This window comes from Lactuca saligna, chromosome 4 (assembly GCF_052625555.1).
Source record: "Lactuca saligna cultivar CGN05327 chromosome 4, ASM5262555v1, whole genome shotgun sequence".
Classification (NCBI taxonomy): domain Eukaryota; kingdom Viridiplantae; phylum Streptophyta; class Magnoliopsida; order Asterales; family Asteraceae; genus Lactuca; species Lactuca saligna.
The window spans coordinates 293,786,082-293,806,528 of NC_136420.1; the positions used below are offsets into that span (position 1 = coordinate 293,786,082).

The 20,447-nt window shown below is 33.7% G+C and overlaps 1 protein-coding gene across 1 annotated transcript; it reads left to right on the plus strand.

Moving 5' to 3' along the window:
* The first annotated feature begins 12,832 nt into the window (after positions 1–12,832).
* On the plus strand, positions 12,833–19,176 carry LOC145043812 (P-loop containing nucleoside triphosphate hydrolases superfamily protein). Its single transcript, XM_078992571.1, has 15 exons — positions 12,833–13,296; positions 13,374–13,445; positions 13,542–13,658; positions 14,058–14,146; positions 14,242–14,386; positions 14,474–14,569; positions 15,415–15,506; positions 15,594–15,695; positions 15,794–15,940; positions 16,713–16,863; positions 16,946–17,008; positions 17,351–17,587; positions 17,674–17,778; positions 17,843–17,956; positions 18,591–19,176. The coding sequence occupies exons 1-15, from the start codon at positions 13,249–13,251 to the stop codon at positions 19,092–19,094; spliced, it is 2,082 nt and encodes a 693-aa protein (XP_078848697.1). The 5' UTR covers positions 12,833–13,248; the 3' UTR covers positions 19,095–19,176.
* The last annotated feature ends 1,271 nt before the right edge of the window (positions 19,177–20,447 follow it).

A 20,447-nucleotide genomic window follows, 5' to 3' on the forward strand; every position in this document is an offset into this window, starting at 1 on the left:
AGATCAGAGCGGATTATTTATCCTCTTTCTTGGATGACCAGAAATTGTGGGTCCAGACCAGACAATTGGTAGGTATGTTTAGGTCGTCGACCTAAGTAGATGACAATACTTGACTATTCTAGGCAGTCTAGTGAGTTACGTCGCTAGAATGGAATTATAATCCATGGACGTAGATAAAATAGGATACCATACTTATCAAATCTCTGAACATTGGTTGCCTTATATGACTTAAACTAGCCAAGGACACCCCTACATGTGTAGTCAAATAGTTGCTCAACGATTCATCGTGTTGGGTGATTCCTCCAGATAATCATTCCTTTAGGATATGTGAGGAGTGGTTGGGTTGGGTAATTGGTCTTAGGTCAAGATTATATATATATATATATATATATATATATATATATATATATATATATATATATATATATTGAAATCATTGGTTGCAGGAATGATATTGATTATTATCATTAGATTATTAAGGCTTGAAAACCCTACGTATCTCACCAGGTTTTTCCCAAACCCAACCCACACATTTTTATGCATCACAGGTAGTGGAACCAAGGCTGCAATAGTCTAGTTAGGATGTTGAGTGGAATAAAGAGATACATCTGTAATAAGTAGTTTCAGGACCTTTTAGTATTTTCGTTGTAATGTATCTTTGGATATAAACGATGACATCCTTGAGGTTTTTAATAAAATGAAATAACTTTTGTTGTCTCAAAATGTTTTGTTTGACTGGGGAATTCCATATCTCAACTTATAAAGCGTAAAGAATGTTTTTTTAATTGGTTCTGAAAAAATATCACAGTTGTTATCAGAACATTAGTTTAAGCGAACTAGGAATTTAGGAAAATTCTAGACTTAAAATTAGAAGCTAAGTATGATCGGTGAGGTGTGTGATAGATTACTTTAGGATATATGTCTTAGTTGCCTTAGACTCTAGCTCTAGCATAATATAGGAAGATACCTTAAATGGTAATTAGTTTATATATATATATATATATATATATATATATATATACACATATATATATAAGTATATATATATATATATATATATATATAGTAAACTAGTATATCTCTATCCTAAATCTTCTCAGCTCTAAGACTATAGAATGTCATGACAATCACTAAAAGCGGAAGAGTCGTAAATAACGAAGAAGGTCCAACACCTCATACCGTCGGAGCAGTTGTTGTTCAAATCTTGATGAATGATGTTCGGGAAATGATACAAGAAATGCTCGATTAGTAGCAACGTGAGTTTAGGGAGCTATTGAATCAAGAACTAGCTACTGCTAGAAGAGGAGCGCTTGTGATCAATGAGTTGGTGGTTTTTGAACAAGTCAACAACGGAATGATTCCTTCTCATCCAGAGACGGTCCATGAAGAAAATGATGACTCAGAAAGTCATCAAGGACCAGAGATTCAAAGAGATGATGAACCGAGAGGCTATTGCAAGTATAAGGACTTCACAAACTGAAAGTTGTCATCATTTAACGGGAGGGAAGATCCCGTAGGAGTAATGGATTGGATCTCGGAAATGGAGATGGCGTTTATAACATGTGGTTGCACGGGGAAGCTGCAAACCACCTATGATGTGAGACAGTTCAAAGGTTCAACACTCTGTTGGTGGAACACATGAGGGAAGATTTTGAGCCCCAACAAACCACTACATCTGACATGGGACGAATTCTTGACCCATTTCAAGAGGAAGTTTTGTTCAGCTGAGAAGATGCTGGAATTAGAGAATTAATTCTTGGATTTGTCAAAAGGAAGTATGTCAGTGGACGAGCAAACCAATGCTTTCACTGACAAAAGGGAGTTTGCCCTGCGACTTGTTCTGGATGAACTGACCAAGATTGATCGGTATGCAAATGGATTATCGTGGTAGTATACTTGTAACATCGAAATTCCCAGGTATGAAATTTTTTATTCATAGACAAATTTCCCTTGGAACTCATTGAGTTGATGGCCTCAACTCGATGTGTTGAAGGATTTTGGGTCGTGCATCTTTTTGGACCAACTCGATAAGTTGGAGAGGAAAACTCGACGAGTTGGCGGCTGAATGAAAAACCCTAAATTTTAGGGTTTGCACCCTTTATAACCTCCTTAAGTCCTTGAGGCTGATCTTTTATAAGCCTTCGAACCCTAATATCGGCCTTGTGAACCCTAATCTTCATCCCATCTCATATTGTGAGTTAGTATGACATTTTGGAGCAAAAGAAGGAAGAGTTTGAGAGAATGAGGCAAGGATTTAGCAAGCAAAGCCCTTATCTTCAGTTTCACACTCTTTTGGACCATTGTAAGCGTTCAAGATATGATTTTTATCTATCTATGAAGCTAGATCTTGAGTTTAGTCCCTCTTTCTCCTTATTCTTAGATGTTGCAATGGATAGACTTCATAAAGTTTGCAACTTTATGAATCTCCAGGTCAAGGTGACTTTAGAGTGGGTTAGATCTGGTCCTTTGCCAAGTTTTGATATCATGCATGGAGTTTAAGTCATATTTCCTGTTTTTGACTCATTTTTGGTTCAAGACATGCATTGGGCATGCATGTCTATAAAGCACCCACCTTTGGGACGTTTTTGAGGCTATAATCTCTTTTGGAAAAGTTGGGTTCTAGATCTCAAGGATTTTGTGCTTAGTGGTTAAGCTTTTAAGTTTTCAAGCCTGGTAAAAGGGTTTTTGAGCATTTGGAGTAGTCCCAAAAGGATAAAGTTCGAAACTTTATCCTTTTAGACACATTTGGAATTTAGATATGAGCCTTAGAGTCTCTGAATCGAAGAATAATATGTATGTGTTAAGTTGGGGAAAACTCGGTGAGTTGTCCAGCCAACTTGGTGAGTTGGCTAGGGTTTTCCCCAACTTTTTGAGTTCTGTGGAACTTGAAGAGTCCAAGAGGTGCACTCGACGATTTGGGTCAACATGAATTGTTAACCTTGACTGTTGACTTCGACTTTGACCATGGTTGACCAAGTTGGACTTTTGAGGGTATTTTGGGAATTTTGGGATTTTGATGGGTCTTGGTCATTATGGTTAAAGGAATTGATCTAGGAGTTGAGATTTGGAGTCAAAACTTATCAGTTCTGCATTTTTCTAGTGAGGTGAGTTGTCCTCACTGTACTTGCGGGTCGAAGGCTCCAATGTTGGACCATTGGATTGATATCATATTATGCATGCTGTTATATTGTTATGATCTGTTAGATCGTTATCCTAGTAGATATGTTGTTGCTATGCTTAGTGATCTGCAGATCTGTATGACTGGATGTAGACTATTATATGATTATCTGTTATATGTGCACATGATTTATTGGTAGTTGAGGTTTCACTAATTTGTGCGTAAGCCAACAGGTCGAGGCATTCCAACCCGATGGTTGAGGGCCTAGGGTATTCCATCCCGTGGATGATTGGACCCATAGTACGTTGGTATTCCTACCAGATGGTTGAGGGCCTGGGTTATTCCATCCCGAGGATGATTGGACCCGTAGTATATTGGCATTCGAACCCGATGGTTGAGTGGCCTGGGGTATTCCTGTTGGATTAGGTGTCAAAACCCATAACTATAATTGGTATGTACTTGACCTGAGAGTAGCATGGTCCATTTGGGTTGCATATCACCAAGACAGTTTGATAGGATTGACTTTTGAGAAGAGGTTAATTATGATTTCTTAATATATTATAAGTTCTAATATATTAATATTAAATAATATGATTTAATTAGTATTGATCAAGAATTAATTTGGAATTAATTTTGTGATAAAAAGAGATTAATTAAATATATGAGGATTGATTTGGTAAATCATTCATTCTTATGGTGTAGGCCAATGATACATGATTCTTTAGGTTGGGCTAAACCCATGTAACAAACCATGGATGATCCATGGAGCCTAAGGAATATGGAAGGTCATGCACATTAGGGTTTACATGGTGTAACCCTAATCTTGCCACACTATATAAGAATCCCCTTAGCACCCAAAATTGGCTACTACACACACTAGTGATCTTGGAGATCATTGAGCCGATTTTGGTTTTAAGATACTCTTTGAAAAGTCTCATTTTTTCTAGGTGTGTTGTCATTCCATTTGAGGTGCAACACTTGGGGCACTAAGTTCTTAAAAGCCAAACTCAAGAAGTTCTACAAACTACAACAAAGAGGTAATTCTATAATTCTCTTTTATGTTGATTATGTCATTTGTATGCTAGTTAGGATGATTTTTTGGAAAAACAAAGTTTGCATGTATATTAGAGAAACCATAGATCCAAATCATCTAGGGTTGCATGTACACCATAGGAGTGTTAAAATGATCAAAACCCTTCAGTGGTATCAGAGCCTAGGATTGTTTTCCACTATACTTAATATTTTATTGGTTTTCAAAGCAAAAAATTGAATTTTCTGCATTCTGACAGTGAACTCCCTGAGTCCACGGGGGGACTCACCGAGTCCACTCAGAAAAGTCCAACTCCACGAGTCTAGTTCATGTACTCGCCGAGTTGGTGCTCCAGTGGGCAGATTTTAGAGTTTTTTTTTGGCCTGTTTTGGATTAGAATCATTACCACAAAATGTTTTAGTTCATAAAATCTGATTTTGTTGATATGGTAATGATCATTCTCATCCAAATAAAAGATAATTGTCAAAGTTTCATGATTTGTATTAGTTTATATGATTAGGCTAATTTCTTGAAATTTGTTTGATACGAATTATCTTAATTTATGAGTTTAATTAGATCATAGGCAAATTGTTTGATTTTGTTAGTTGGAATTTTTGATCTAATTGTTTTTGGTGATATCCATAACTTGTCCTCAAGTTATGGAAAATAAAAGGTCTCATTTTTAAATGTCATATTAAATGGTTTTAAGTCTTCCATAACTTGTCCTCAAGTTATGGAACTTGAAGAGTCTTTTACATAAATGTTTTATGAACTCCATAACTTGTCCTCAAGCTATGGAATGTTAAAAGTCTTTTCATAAAACCTATATTAAACTCATAAGTTATGGAAACCAAAATTTTTTGAATACTTCAAAACTTGCCCCCAAGTTTTGGAATTTATAAATGCAAAGTCTCACTTTGAAACATTTAGTTCCAAACCCTAGAATTTTAAAAGTTTAAAATTCAACCCTTATACTATTATAATATTATAGGCTATATATATATATATGTGTGTGTGTGTGTGTGTGTGTGTGTGTGTAAGAGTAAATTAGTTTTATCATTAGTAGGCCTCATTCACGAAGCCGATCTATAAATGGGGGGGGGGGGGTATAAGGTTACTACCTATAAAATGGCAGTCCAATGGGTGTCCACTCTCACCTACCGCTTCATTGACTGGTGGAGGGTCGTTAGCCGAACGGGTTTGACAGGACATTTAATTTCTCATTAAAGCTATAATGAAATACTAAGTAACTAAACACTTATAAATTCCTAATCTTAGTTGCTTGGGAAAATGTGAATTTGATGCTAACCCATGAAATTGCACTTTGCACCTTGTTAAGTCGTTAGTGGAGCGTGTGTGGTTAACCGACACACTAATCTGGGACTGACAGTGTGTGGCAAAGGGTTGCTTGATGTTAATCATAGATCAAAGGAGCGTGTGTTGTTAACCAGCACATTGATTAGGTGGTTGTAATGTTAGTGTACCAAGCTAATTTGCATGGTTATTCACACCTTTTTTGTGATCATCGGCATCCCAGTCACAAATTTAAGGGACACAATCGAGATTTAAACATGTCATTGAAAAGTTCAATGAATCTCAAAGGATCTAGGAGTTTTAATTCACTTAAAACCTAAAATTCTTTTTCTTATTTCGTGGTGGAAATTGGTAAATCGTCATTTACCTACCTTCAAATATTTTTCATTCGAATTACAGCATCCGTCTTCCGAATTGTAAAATATTGTGTTGGGTCATAACCTTAATATTTCATGTTGGGTGTTATATTAAGGACGAAAATCAACTAACTTGAATTTCTCCCATTGTAGATGTCTAGTTCATACAACTATGGTCTTCTTAAATCTCTTGGAATAAGCTTTCCTCATGAAGATGATGTTCCATAGTATCATGCTTCACTTCATCCACCTCCTCCAGTTATTCTCCCTAACCTACAAGTTCAAAGACTTGAAAAGTTCAAGGTCACTCAAGCCTTACTTGCAATGAAACATCAAGATGGAAGACCTATGTGTACTCATGTCTTGGAGATGAAGTCACATATTGACAGACTGAGAATGTTAGGTGTCATGTTCCTAAGGAAGTTGGCTATTGACTGGGGGTTACTTCCCGAGTCATATAGTGAGTTTGTTAAAGACTACTATGTGACGGATCACGACATGACCCTTATTGATCTTACTTATTTGCTAATTGTTGCTGAATCGACAATGATTTGGCACAATGGTCAAGCAAATTTGACTAGAAGATCTACATCTCAAGCTGATATGGGTAATGACATGGATATCCCATAAATGATTCCTTATCCTAAAGGAAAGGAATTGGCCATGATCAAAAGTTTTGATCGTAACGGAAAGGCCAAATTTGAGATTGTTTTATATGTCACTCCCAATAAGCCTGTTTGTTTCTATTGCCAAGGAAAGAGACATTGGAATCAAAGCTACCCTGACTACCCGAGAACTTTAGTCAGATTGTATGATTTTGCTTCAGGTAAGTCCACTATCTAACTCTATTAAGTTCCTAATTTTTGATTCTTAATACATGATGTGACAATTTTGCATTTTGATGTTTTGTAGGATCATGCAAAAGGAATGAAGCTTAAAGGAAGAGTATGTTGAATCTAATCGTGAAGATGGATTTCAATCGCATGGTTCGATGATCGGATTTTTGAGCTGCTGCGTAAGAGTTATGATAGATTGCTTAGAAATTTGTAATAAAATAGTTTTCATTTGTAGTTGCATTGTAAGGAAAAGTTTTTCCGCATTTTATAAATAAATAAAATTTTGTTTTTATTTTTTATATCTCTTTGCAATGACATTTGTGAAAATTGATGTTTGTATGTTTCTATGTTAGAAATCTGAATTTGATTCTTTCGTTTGTGGTAGTGTCAAAATTTGCCAAATAAGGAAAGATTCTCATCACCCAAGTTTCAGTTGGATAGAAACTTGGAATCATGAAACTTGTAGTGTATGATGAATAAGAGCCTTCATCTTTGGTAAATTAAGACTAATTCCTTGTACACATATATATATATATATATATATATATATATATATATATATATATATATATATATAGATGTGAGTCAAGTGAAGGACTAGGGGATCAGGTACACTGGTGTGTGTTGGTTAGGTCCACCTCAAAGAACGATAAGACTATTCGTCATGATTTACTAAAGTTTGGTAAATATGATTATTCTTGCAAGTTTAAGTATAATTCTGAACATTGGAAAAGTTTCAATGTATGGCAGAACGAATAAGAAGAATCAAATTAGGCAGAAAGATAAAAGTTTCTCCAATCTGAAAAGATGAGAGAGTACCTTAGTATCGTGTTTTATGATAATCTTAATGATTATCGAAAACCATTTCACAATTGATCATCTAAGGATATCTTAGTGCATTTGTATGTCTAAGAAAAGGAATCGTGAATTCTTGGAATGGTTAAATCAAAAAAGTGAATCATACTTCGTTCCAAATCGAGTCTTAGAGTCATACTCCACGATTGTGCCTTGAGTGACATAATATTAAGGAATGTTTAAAACACTCATCAAATGTAGAGTAAAATGTTTCTTACTCTTGTACATTTGAAATTAGTAAGTTGCGATGTCTTGGTAAGGATAAATACCAACTAACACCGATTGTGTGAAGTGTTTATCTTGATAAGAATCCACACTAACTCTTGGATATTTGTTTGTCAAGGAATGGTTCATGACAAGAGAATCTTATATATTAAGAGGTCAGTGGGAGTCTTAAAGATCTTGACAAGTTTCAAGAACTAATCAAGAATAAACCTGTTGTTAATCACTATCACACGACTTGAGGTTTGTAACCTATCGTGTTGACATATTCTTGTTTCTGTGCCCATTCCAGTTAAAGTTGGATATGCATGTGAGTTCTATGAGTTCTCAATCGTTTGCATAACAACTTGGAAGCAATGGTAGACCCATGCGTTGCCAAGTAGCAATAAATTAAGATTGAACAAGTTCAGTCCATATGAGTTTGGATTTGTCACTAACTATATCTTGTGATTATGGTTATGACGAATTCAAATGTATAGGAACACATACACTATAAAATATAAGTGTCATAAGATTTCTCTCCAATTCATGAAAATGATTGTGATGAAATGCTTTCACTAAGTAGATTTTAAGGAGATAGTAGTTGTGATATTTGCATTCTCAAATTCGATTATGATTACGACATCCCTCTTCATAGTTCGAATTGTGAGAAATGGAAAAGGTCTAAACATTTGAGACTTATTGTTGTAAGTTCTAAAATTGTTTAGACACACATGTGAGCTATCTAAGGAAAGGTGTACGAGTTTGAGAAGTCTAGATAAGGTCTTATGAAACCATCTCATATCAGAAATCTGAACTTTGGAATGAAAGTCAATAAGTATTAATTTCTAGAAGTCCAGCTGATTTCTAGGTACATGTCAAAGCTAGTGGGAGCATAAGTGTTATTCTAGTAAGATAATAATTATTATGCTAGTGGAAGCATAATTATTATAAGTGTTGCGAGTTAGCAATGTTAATTATAGAAAAAAAAAGTTTCAATTTGCAAAGATGCAGGGTTTGAACAATTGTTTTGCTATAATTAAGGGAGAGAAATTTATACTTCATTTCAATTCTAAAAGCTTAGATTGAGATTTTTTAATCAAATTTAGTCAGATATGTATGAATGTCATGTTGGAATGGTTCAACATAAGGAAATTCTATACATGGATATGTTAATTGTGTTCTCAAATTCGATTATGATTACGACATCCCTCTTCACAGTTCGAATTGTGAGAACATGGCAAATAAAAATATTATATCAAAAGACTGATCAAGTATCATGTCTTTATGTTAGACATTATGAATTGTGTCACATATGCTTCGGGTATAGGATTGATTGCATATGCTATAATATTCTCGTGTTCTAATTTTCCAAATACCCAAGGCATTAAAGGGAAAAAGGAATAGAACCATATATGACTAAATTGGTTAAACAACTGTTAAGTACAATCTAAGGTTCGCCAATGATTGGTTGCTTAATGACAGTTGGAAGTATAATAATGAATGGAACATATTAACATAATAGACATAATTCTATTAATAGTGAGTTGTCGTATGACAAGATATGGAATGTTTCTATAGTTGGAGATTAATAATATATGAGAAACTTAGAAACTTTTATGCAAGAAGGATGTTCAAAGGAATGTACTTTGAATTTGAGACTTCGCTTCCTTGGAATTGTTTTGTTATCAATCTCAAGTGGAAAGTTTTGTAATATCGTTGGTCAATTCACTGTGACTTTTGGTACCTAGACATTACAAAAGATTCATTGCATGATAGTTTAGAATCTAACACTTTCTATTAGTGACAAGAATTTGGAATTCTTACACTTGCAATAAGGATTTGGAATTGTGAAATGAGCATCATTGAAATGTTGTCAATTGATCTATTTCACAAAGTAATGAACATAGACAAACATAGTGTGCATGATTGGAGCATGGGACAACTAATGTTTTAATTCAAGTATTAAGTTGATTATTCGGAAAATTATACAATGAATAACGAGTAATCAATATGGGACTCAAAAGTTTTGGGGACCTCTAGGATTAGTATTATTCTTGTGTTTCACTTTGCAGGTTTTGACTTCCCGAATAACTAGGTTATTCAAACCATCCATAGTTGATCATACTTTGGAAGTAGGTATTGAGGTAAGACTGTCATGAACGGGTTTGTAGAGGTGTTTTAGACATATCGCAAGTTTGCTACAATGTTCATGAGTGCTCCTGGAATAAGATTCGAGTATTGGATTCAACCCACGCTTATTGAATCACTTCATGGATTTTATCACGAGTGATTGTGAGACGATAATATCTTATATTTTTGAAACCAAGACGTGTGAGTTGTAGTTGCAAGTCGGTTTCATATTGACATATGTACACGCACCAGTAACCTGGTGTTATAAAACATATCGTTGTGTGTCATTTTATGAGTAAGTATAAGCGAGCATTTGGGTCAAAGTTATCCGTTCCTTTTACCCCATGTGGATAAAAGCAATATATGTGGTCCCCTCGATGATTTAGTGATAACAAACCTAAGTGCCTGGCCAAGCCTATAATGATTTGATTTGTTCAATGAGTCGATCATCATAAATCGGAAATCGGGAAACAACAAATGGACAGAGAGAATGATTATAATCCATGTCTTAGTCCATATGATATCTAGAATGTAGGAATATATGATCCCTTATCTAATGGACACATCATTGACTAGGTCAGAGTTTGACAACGGCTTTTAAGAGCTACGATCGCTAGTCGGGTTGTGGAGTCGTACTAGCAATAATAGTTATTAGACTTATCCAAGTGGGAGACTTTTGGGTAAGGTGTCTAAGCTCATAATTATAATTGGTGTGTACTTGACCCGGAAGTAATGTGGTCCATTTGGGTTGCATATCACTAGGACAGTTTGATAGGATGGACTTTTGAGAAAAGGTTATTTATGATTTGTTAATATATTATAAGTTCTGATATATTAATATGAAATCATATCATTTAATTAGTATTAATTTGGAATTAATTTTGTGATCAAAAGAGATTAATTAAATCTATGGGGATTGATTTGGTAACTCACTCATTCTTATGGTGTGGGCTAATGATCCATGATTCTTTAGGTTGGGCTAAACCTATGTGACAACCCATGGAGGTTTAAACCCATGGAGCCTAAGGAATATGGAAGGTCATGCACATTAGGGTTTACATGGTGTAACCCTAATCTTGCCACACTATATAAGAAGCCCCTTAGTATCCAAAATTGGCTACTACACACACTAGTGATCTTGGAGATCATTGAGCCAATTTTGGTGTTAGGATACTCTTTGAAAAGTCTCCTTTGTTCTAGGTATGTTGTGATTCCATCTGAGGTGCAACACTTGGGGCAGTAAGTTCTTAAAGACCAAACTCAAGAAGTTCTACAAGCTACAACAGAGAGGTAATTCTATAATTCTCTTTTATGTTGATTATGTCATTTGTATGCTAGTTAGGAAGATGCTTTGGAACAACAAAGTTTGCATGTATATTAGAGAAAACATAGATCCAAAGCATCTAAGGTTGCATATACACCATAGGAGTGTTAGAATGCTCAAAACCCTTCAGTGGTATCAAAGCCTAGGATTGTTTTCCACTATACTTGATGTTTTATTGGTTTTCAAAGCAAAAAATCGAATTTTCTACATTCTGGACAGTAAACTCGTCGAGTCCATTGGGGTCTGTCACTAAAGGTGGGGCCCATTACACTAGACGATGTCCATTACTCAACGCGGGGTCCATTATACTAGACATGGTAAATTACTTAGGACGGGGCCCATTATACTGGACGAGGTCCATTACTCAGGGCAGGGCCCAATACTTGCATTGTATGTGGTATATTGGGGAATTCACTAAACTTTGTGAGGTGAGATTGTTGTTGTAACGAGCGCGTTTGATTACATCAAAATTTATCTTTTCAAGAAACACATAGTTAAAAAGTATGTAATTTTCTCCATATTTTGTTGTTTACAATTATTATATATTTGCAATCATCACTCATATGGATTCTTTTCAGGAGATCATAATTTCATCCGAGACTAGAAAAGTAGAAGTCTAGGAGTACGATGGTGTCAAAATTTCTTACAATAAGTACATAAAAATAAAATAAAATCCAAGATTTATATTAATTTTTTTTTTTATATACCGGTTTTGTTGAATGTGTTAGATAAATACTACCAAACACAATATGAATGAAATGTGTAACAAATGTTTCTGGTTATAGTATTGGTATAAACCCAAATCATAACAATTTTGTTTTTATAATCGTTTTTGTATAACTATTCATCAATTTTAGCCATCAATCTTATCAAACAAATACATTTTATTTAGCACAAAATAAAACAAAAAGGGTAAAATGATCGTTTTCAATAGTAAATACAACTAATAAGATGCTTAATCAAATAACATGATTTTATGCAGTCACAAACGCTACCAAACCCTGACTCAGTTTAATCTGATTCAATCAACAACTATCAAACAATCTCCATAAACACTCAAATGTGATTCGAACATTCATATAACAAATAAAAGTTCATCTAATCAATTTCTAGAATTGCCCTAAAAAATATATTTATATTTTTCTTAACAATTATCATATTATGTAATTTACACATTTCAAAAGTTTCCTATTACTTTTATCAAATTCTTATATTCTTATATAATAAATAAAATCTAGAGGTTGCCACCGACTAATTTTAGCAAACACTACAAACTCTCAAAAAGGCAACTCAATCACACCCTTTCTCATGTCATCAACAATTGTATACATAATAAATCAAATTTTTTAATAATCATTGACAAATGACAATTGACAAAATGATTATAAAACATTACAATTTTAAGCCACTAGCCATTACCCAATATTCTAAACAACAATATTATTTTGGAAGTATTTCGAAAAATAAATCAAAACAAGAGCACAAATGTATAATATCTTGCACCTAAATGGAAAATACTTTTCATAAACATCCAAGAAAGACCTTTTGTTTTAAAGGAAGAAATCAAAGAAATTTTGACACTTTGATAAAATTCAACGGTCAGGATGACTTCCTGACAACTGCTGGTCCAGCTAATCTAGAAGCAGAAGCCAACACCTTCGTCGTCTTCCGCCTTCAATTTTTATTTATTACCGCTTCAATGTCCATCACATCTCCGTACTCCTCCTCTTCAATGGCGACACCGCCTTCTTTGCCGTATTTCAATCCTTATCATCGTTTCCGTTACTCCACTTTCTCGCGCACACATACACGCACTTGAGGTGAAACGAAACGCATTTGCTGCTTCTAAAGCTCACAATAATGTGAATTCGGTCCAAACTTATACCATTTTTAGGGTTTAGGTTTCCAGTTTCTAAATTTGAGTTTAAAAACGGAATATTTGGTTAGGATTTAGTTGATTTTGAAATTTGAATACTTCAGCGTGCAGTTCCTATTTGTTAGGGTTTTTTCGGAGGTTTATTGGTGTGAATTATTGAAAAATTTGGGGTTTTGTGATTGTTGAACAAATGTTTTGATTAAATATGCCAAGTATCAGAGCTCCAGCGACTAAGAAAGCTACAACTCTCACTGTAAGTATATTTGATCATTGAAATTGGAGTTTCGGATTCTATGTTAATTGTAGCTTATACAGAGCTGTTGTTTATAGGTTGCTGTAAAGTGTAGGCCATTAACGGAGAAAGAGCGAGGTCGTGATATAGTACGAGTGAACAACAACAAGGTGTCTCTTTGCTCTTCTCTTAGAGAATATTCTTCAGTAGAAGCTTTACATTTTGGTGATCATGTTTTTTGAATTATGTTGTAATGGTTTCCTCAGGAGGTGGTTATTTTGGATCCTGATTTGTCAAAGGACTACCTAGATAGGATACAGAATCGAACAAAAGAGAGAAGATATGCTTTTGATCATGCATTTCCCCCAGATTCTACAAATTCGGTATGTGGTGGATAGTTTATAGGTTACGTGTTCATAACTTCATATGCTTTTATTGCTAATTTGCTATGTTACCAAAAGTGGTGCCTAAGTTGTTCTTAAGTTTTAACCAGAATCCCATCAATTCGATTTCACATTCATCATCTTGATGGAAATACAAATACCTACTTTTATAAGCATCAGAAGTGGTTTGGAGATTTTGAGTTTTACTACTTTTGATCTCTTGATAAACTTGTAACAGTATAAACTTGAAAAACACCATATTCTCAAGTTTCTATCACTTTGTCAATAGTGTAAACTGTAAAGGACATGTTCTTATTGGCTTCAAGATATTTTATTCAATGTATGTGTCTTCACTTTGTTATGAAAATAGGTATAATTTAAAAGTTGTGCTATATGCAGGATGTGTATGAGAGAAGTATATCTTCCACAATCTCTGGAGTAGTTCATGGCCTAAATGCCACTGTGTTTGCATATGGTTCAACTGGAAGGTAAAATAAATAAATTTGAGTATTATAAATGAAAAAAAAAATCCTACTCTATACAATGTGTAACATTTTTTTTATACATTCTTTTATAATTCCAGTGGAAAAACATATACAATGGTAGGAACTGAAGGTGATCCAGGCCTAATGGTTCTCAGTCTACATACAATATTCAATTTTATAAAAAACGATAAGAGCTCTGATGAATTTGAAGTTACTTGTTCCTACCTTGAAGTCTACAATGAGGTAATATTAAATATTAATAACATGTTATTATGTTAATCTCTTTCCAAAACTATATTATAATTTTTTTTAATTAAAAATAAAAAACAGGTAATCTATGATCTTCTTGAAAAATCATCTGGTCATTTGGAACTCAGAGAGGATCCAGAACAAGGGATAATTGTAGCTGGCCTTAGATGCATCAAGGTTAAATATCTTTTTCTTGGCTTTACTTCATTTTCCCAATTTATATAAATTAAAATATATTAATTAATAGGGTTAATCTCATAAAAGACCTTATATTTTGTGTTCTTTTTTAGGATTAAACTTCAACTTTATTTTTTGCATGAAAAAGACCTTGTATTTTTTCATTTATTCCGAAAGAACCCCTCTAACCTTCTATCTGCTTCCAAACAAACCCTCAACTTTTTAGTTTTTCTTGTAAAAACCCTCACATTTTACAATTTTTTTGGAAAAAAAACGACTAAAAGGGCCGGATCGGAAAAAATGAAAAAAAAAATAACAAGGTAGGCAAAAAATAAATTTGAGGTTTAATCCGGAAAAAACACAAAATATAAGGTTTTTTATGAGATTAACCCTAATTAATATTAATATTTAATAGATATAAGAGTAAATTACACGAATGGTCCCTATGGTTTGGGGTAATTTACATGTTTGGTCCCTAACTTGTTTTTTTAACTCGGAAGGTCTTTACGGTTTGTTTTTGTTGCGTGCTTGGTCTGTGTCTTACCTAAAACGACTATTTTGCCCTTGAATTTTAATTTATTTAAATAAACACACCCCCAACCCCACTCCCACTTCCACCTCACCTTATCTTACCTTACCTACCCCACCTAATTTAAACAAATTAAAAAATCAAGGGCAAAATAGTCTTTGTAGGTAAGACAGGGACCAAGTGCGCAACAAAATCAAACTGTAAAGACCTTCCGAGTTAAAAAAATAAGTTAGGGACCAAACATGTAAATTACCCCCAACCATAGGGACCATTCGTGTAATTTACTCCTAATATAAATATTTTCTTTTTGTTTTAGGTCAACTCAGCTGACAGGATTCTTGAGCTTTTAAATATGGGAAACAGTAGGCGAAAAACAGACAGCACAGATGCTAATGAAACATCATCACGGTGAGTTATACTCTCAATTATTCATAATCTATTTTCATGTTTTCTGTTTGTAATTACTAAAATACCCTTTTTGTTTTTCTGAAATAGGTCACATGCAGTTTTGGAAATAACTGTGCTTAGAAAGCAGAAAAAGAAATATCGTAGTCAAGTCATACGTGGTAAACTTGCACTTGTGGATCTTGCTGGAAGGTATAATAAAATAAATATGATTCTGTTTCTTCCCAAAATTTTATATATAAAAAAAAAATGTTTTACACCTAAAAATATATATAAAAAACAAATTGCAGTGAGCGAGCTTCTGAAACAAACAGTGGTGGACAAAAACTAAGAGATGGTGCGAATATAAACCGATCGCTTCTTGCTTTAGCAAATTGTATAAATGCTTTGGGAAAACAACAGAAAAAAGGTCTTGCATATGTCCCTTATCGCAACAGGTATGAAATTTCAAAATTTCAAATTTATTAGGGTTAATCTCGTAAAAGACCTTATATTTTGTGTGTGTGTGTGTGTGTTTCTAGATTAAGCCTCAAACTTTAATTTTTTTTTCATGAAAAAGACCTTGGACATTTTCATTTTTTTCAATTTGGCCCTTTGTCATTTTTTTTTCAGAAAAAAACTTGTAAAATGTGCGGGTGTTTTTTGGAAACAACTAAAAAGTTGAGGTTTTTTCGGAAACATCTAAAAAGTTGAGGGTTTTTTCTGAAACTACTAAAAACTGAGGGTTTTTTCTGAAACAACTAAAAGAGTTGAGGGTTTTTTTGGAAACAACTAAAAAAGTTGAGGGTTTTCGGGGGTTAATTTAATAAAAGACCTTATATTTTGTGTTTTTTTTGGATTAAGCCACAACTTTATTCTTTTCATGAAAAAGAACTTGCATGTTTTCATTTTTTTTCTGATCTGCCCCTTTTAGTCATTTTTCTCTAAAAAAAGTTGTAAAATGTGAGGGTTTTTTTCAGGAAAAACTAAAAAAGTTGAGGATTTATTTGGAAACATTTAGAAGTTTGAGGGTTTTTTTTTTTTTTTGGATAAAAGAGAAAGTCGAGGGTTTTTTCCGAAAAAATATAAGGCCTTTTTTCATGAAAAAAAATAAAGATGAGGTTTGATCCGGAAAAAACACAAAATATAAGGTCTTTTATGAGACTAACCCAATTTATCATAACTCTATTAAAGTATTAATTCATTTGTGTTTATTGACATTTTTTTTAGCAAATTGACACGGATTCTTAAAGTTGGATTAAGTGGAAACTCTCAAACAGTCATGATTGCAACTATATCACCTGCAGATAATCAATATCATCACACTATTAATACTCTAAAATACGCTGATCGAGCTAAAGAAATTAAAACCCATATTCAGGTAAAAAAAATATATACGTTTGATTAAATATAAATATGATATAAAAATAAATGATTTTATTTATTATATTCTTTTTCTTCAGAAAAATATAGGCACGGTTGATACACATGTATCGGATTATCAGCGTATGATTGACAGTCTTCAGGTAAGCTATTTTGATAAATCTTAAAGTAAGTTACAGAAATGGTCCCTGTGGTTCAGTTTGTTGCAGAAATGGTCCCTATCACTAACACCGTAAAAAATGGCTGCTAATTCATTGTAAAAATGACAAGTTTTACCCCATAGATCATAAAAACAACAAAAAGGGCAAAATGGTCATTAAATTTAATGCCTGATTTTAACAAACTTGCAACAAATTGAAACCACAAGGATTGGCCATGATGCCACGTAATGAAATGCAAAGTTGGACTAAAGTTGTAATTTCCACTATACCACAGGGACCATTTGTATAATATATTATAAGTTTTGTATTTATTTTTTTTCACAGACGGAGGTTAGTCAGTTGAAGACACAATTAGCTGAAAAGGAATCACAATTAAGCACAAAACCTACTGAAAGACACGTGGATGATGAATTATCATGGCTGAATATATTAAGCCAAGAAACAAGTGAAAATGTCCAAGAACGAATAAATTTACAAAAAGCTTTATTTGAATTAGAAGAAACCAATCTCAGAAATCGAACTGAATTACAACATCTTGATGATGGAATCGCAAAACAACAGGTACTATTATTATTATTTTTATTATTAATTATTATCATTAAAATTTATTAAAAATAATTAAATTGGAATTATTTTTTGTTTTACAGGCGATTGAAAATGATGGAACAGTTGTACGGGCGTTAATGTTAAGGCGACAACTTGTTCTTGATAATATTCGTGACAATGATGAGACTGGTGTTATTTACCAAAAGGTTTACTTTGACTTTTGACTTTTGAATTTTGACTTTTGAGTAACGAGTTTGAAATGTTGTGTAGGAAATTGAAGCGAATGAGAAAAGGCGATGTGAATTACAGGAGATGATTGATGAAGCGATTAGTAACAATGCGAATAGAACCTACTTGCGTATTCTCAGCCAATATCGACTTTTGGTAATTTTTTTTTAGTGAAAGTTACATTTTTGGTCCTTGTTTGAGGTTTTTGTAACGTTTTTGGTCCCTAATCCAAGTAAAATCGCCATATATTTGGGACCAAAATTGCAAGAGAACCTTTAGGGACCAAATTTGGAAAAAAGCAGCTATACTTAGGGACCAAAAAAGTAATTTACTCTATAATTTAAGATAAAGTATAAATGTAACACTACAATTTAGTGAAAATTACATTTTTGGTCCTTATTTGAGTTTTTTTTTAACGTTTTTGGTCCTTTTTCCAAGTAAAATCACTATATTTGGGACCAAAATTGCATGAGAAAACCTTTTGGGACCAAATTTGCATAAAACAGCTATTCTCAGGGACCAAAAATGTAATTTACTCTAAAATTTAAAATAAAATATAAATGTAATATATACTTTAGTGAAATTTACATTTTTGGCTCTTATGTGAGGTTTTTTGTCCTTATTCCAAGTAAAATCACAATATATTTGACCAAAATTGCATGAGAACCTTTTGGGATCAAATTTGCAAAAAAACAGCTATATTGAGGGACCAAAAATGTAATTTACTCTAAAAAATTTAAAATAAGAATATAAGAGTCTTTGTTAGCTAAATTGTGCCACGTCAATGTAGGGGATGACTAATACGGAGCTTCAATACGAAATGGCAATGAGGGATCAAGTGATTCACAATCAAAGGGAAACACAAAGAAACCTATGGAATCTAGTGATGGGATTAGGGTTAGACGAGAAGCAAATGCTTAAGCTGGCTGCTAAGCAAGGGATAACTATCGAAGACTGGACCACTGTCCCATCTTCATCACAACAAAAGATGGGACAGGAAAGATCCACCGGGCCTAGGCCTGGGCCCAGTGGATACAAAGATATGTCTCATACGTATTGCAGAGAGGAGCACCATTCGTCGTATTACTTTACGTCGAATGGCTCTCCTTCTGCATATATGAGACTAAGTAGTAGGAGTAGTGAGAATTGGGTTGGTCATAGACGGTCCTCGTTTGGTGAAGATGGGGACCACGGTTCGAACCGTGGTCCGTGTGGGTGCAACCGGTTGACCAACTGTAAGCATATGGTTTTGCAACCGAATGTCTTGAATGTATCTGAGATTGGTCCTTCGTAGTTGATGTGTATAAATAGGACACATTCGATTCTTTTTTTGTAACTAACTTCAATTCAATGTGCTTCATAGATAGTATGTGGAATATGTGTTTGAAATTTGGAAATATGGATATAAAAGTACCATTTTGGAAAACCAACATCTAAAATCAGATTTATTCAATCCAACTACAATCAATTTTTTTCTCAAGTCGTCCCCGCGAAGAAAAGAAAAGTTATCTGATTAGTTAAACTAAGAGTAAATTACTGAAATGGTGCTTATGGTTTGGTCAAAATTATACGTTTGGTCCCTAATTTTTATTTATTTATTTATTTTTTGCATTCGGATCGTTTCTGTGGTTTGATTTTGTTGCGTTTTTCGTTTCTCACATACATAAAGCTAAGGACCAAACATGCAGTTTTGATCAAACTAAAAGGACAAATGAATGCAAAAAAAAAAGGAATCAAATGTGTAATTTTGACTAAACCATAAGGACCATTTTAGTAATTTACTCACAAACTAATTACAAGGCAACTTTTGGTTTTCAAAGATAGATTTGAGGTCGTGCTACTTTCCAAAGTTTTATGAATCACATTCTAAGACCATACATACAAAAAATTGGTTCGAACTTTAATGGCATGCTAATTTACATAAGTCATCACATGACTATGTGAAGCAACTAGAGTTGAAAATAGGAGTTGCTACCGAATAATTTGTTAGACTATATGTGTTTGTATGTTAACCCATATAGGCGCGTTCACCATGAAGTTTTTAGGAGGTTTTAGCCATTTGGTGGGTAATCCTTGAAGATCTTGTTATAATAATGATTATGAAGTTGTTGGACTTCTCAACTTGTTTTTTTTCTGCTAATGCTAGAAATACGATGTGTTTGAACAAGGCGACAAATAAAATGAGCTAGAATTCCGTGCTCTAAGTGATTCATTTTTTTATTGAAAAGCGAATCTATCAAACTTGAACAACCGTTGACAAGTAATCATAACGTGGGCGGATTTGATGAAGGAGACCCAAAAATAATACTTCAAGATACATTACGTGTACAAGACCTTTTGTTCTTCTTAGCACTAGCATCCGATGCTGCATTAATCAGTGATACACGACAGAAGGAATTGTTTTATTTCCAAACTTTACATTCAATAAGCGTAGATTGGAATGTCGATATGTATAGAAAAGCGTGGTTTGAGTAGCATCTACTAGTTGAAGTTTTGTTTAAATCCTCAAACCACATAAATATGAGCATTGCATATTATGTGACATGTATGAGTTATGCACACGTTGGGTTGTTCGAAATATCAGCTAGGAAGGCATCACACAATGTGAACAGTGAGATTTCTTTGCAAGAATCACAAACTACCAAAA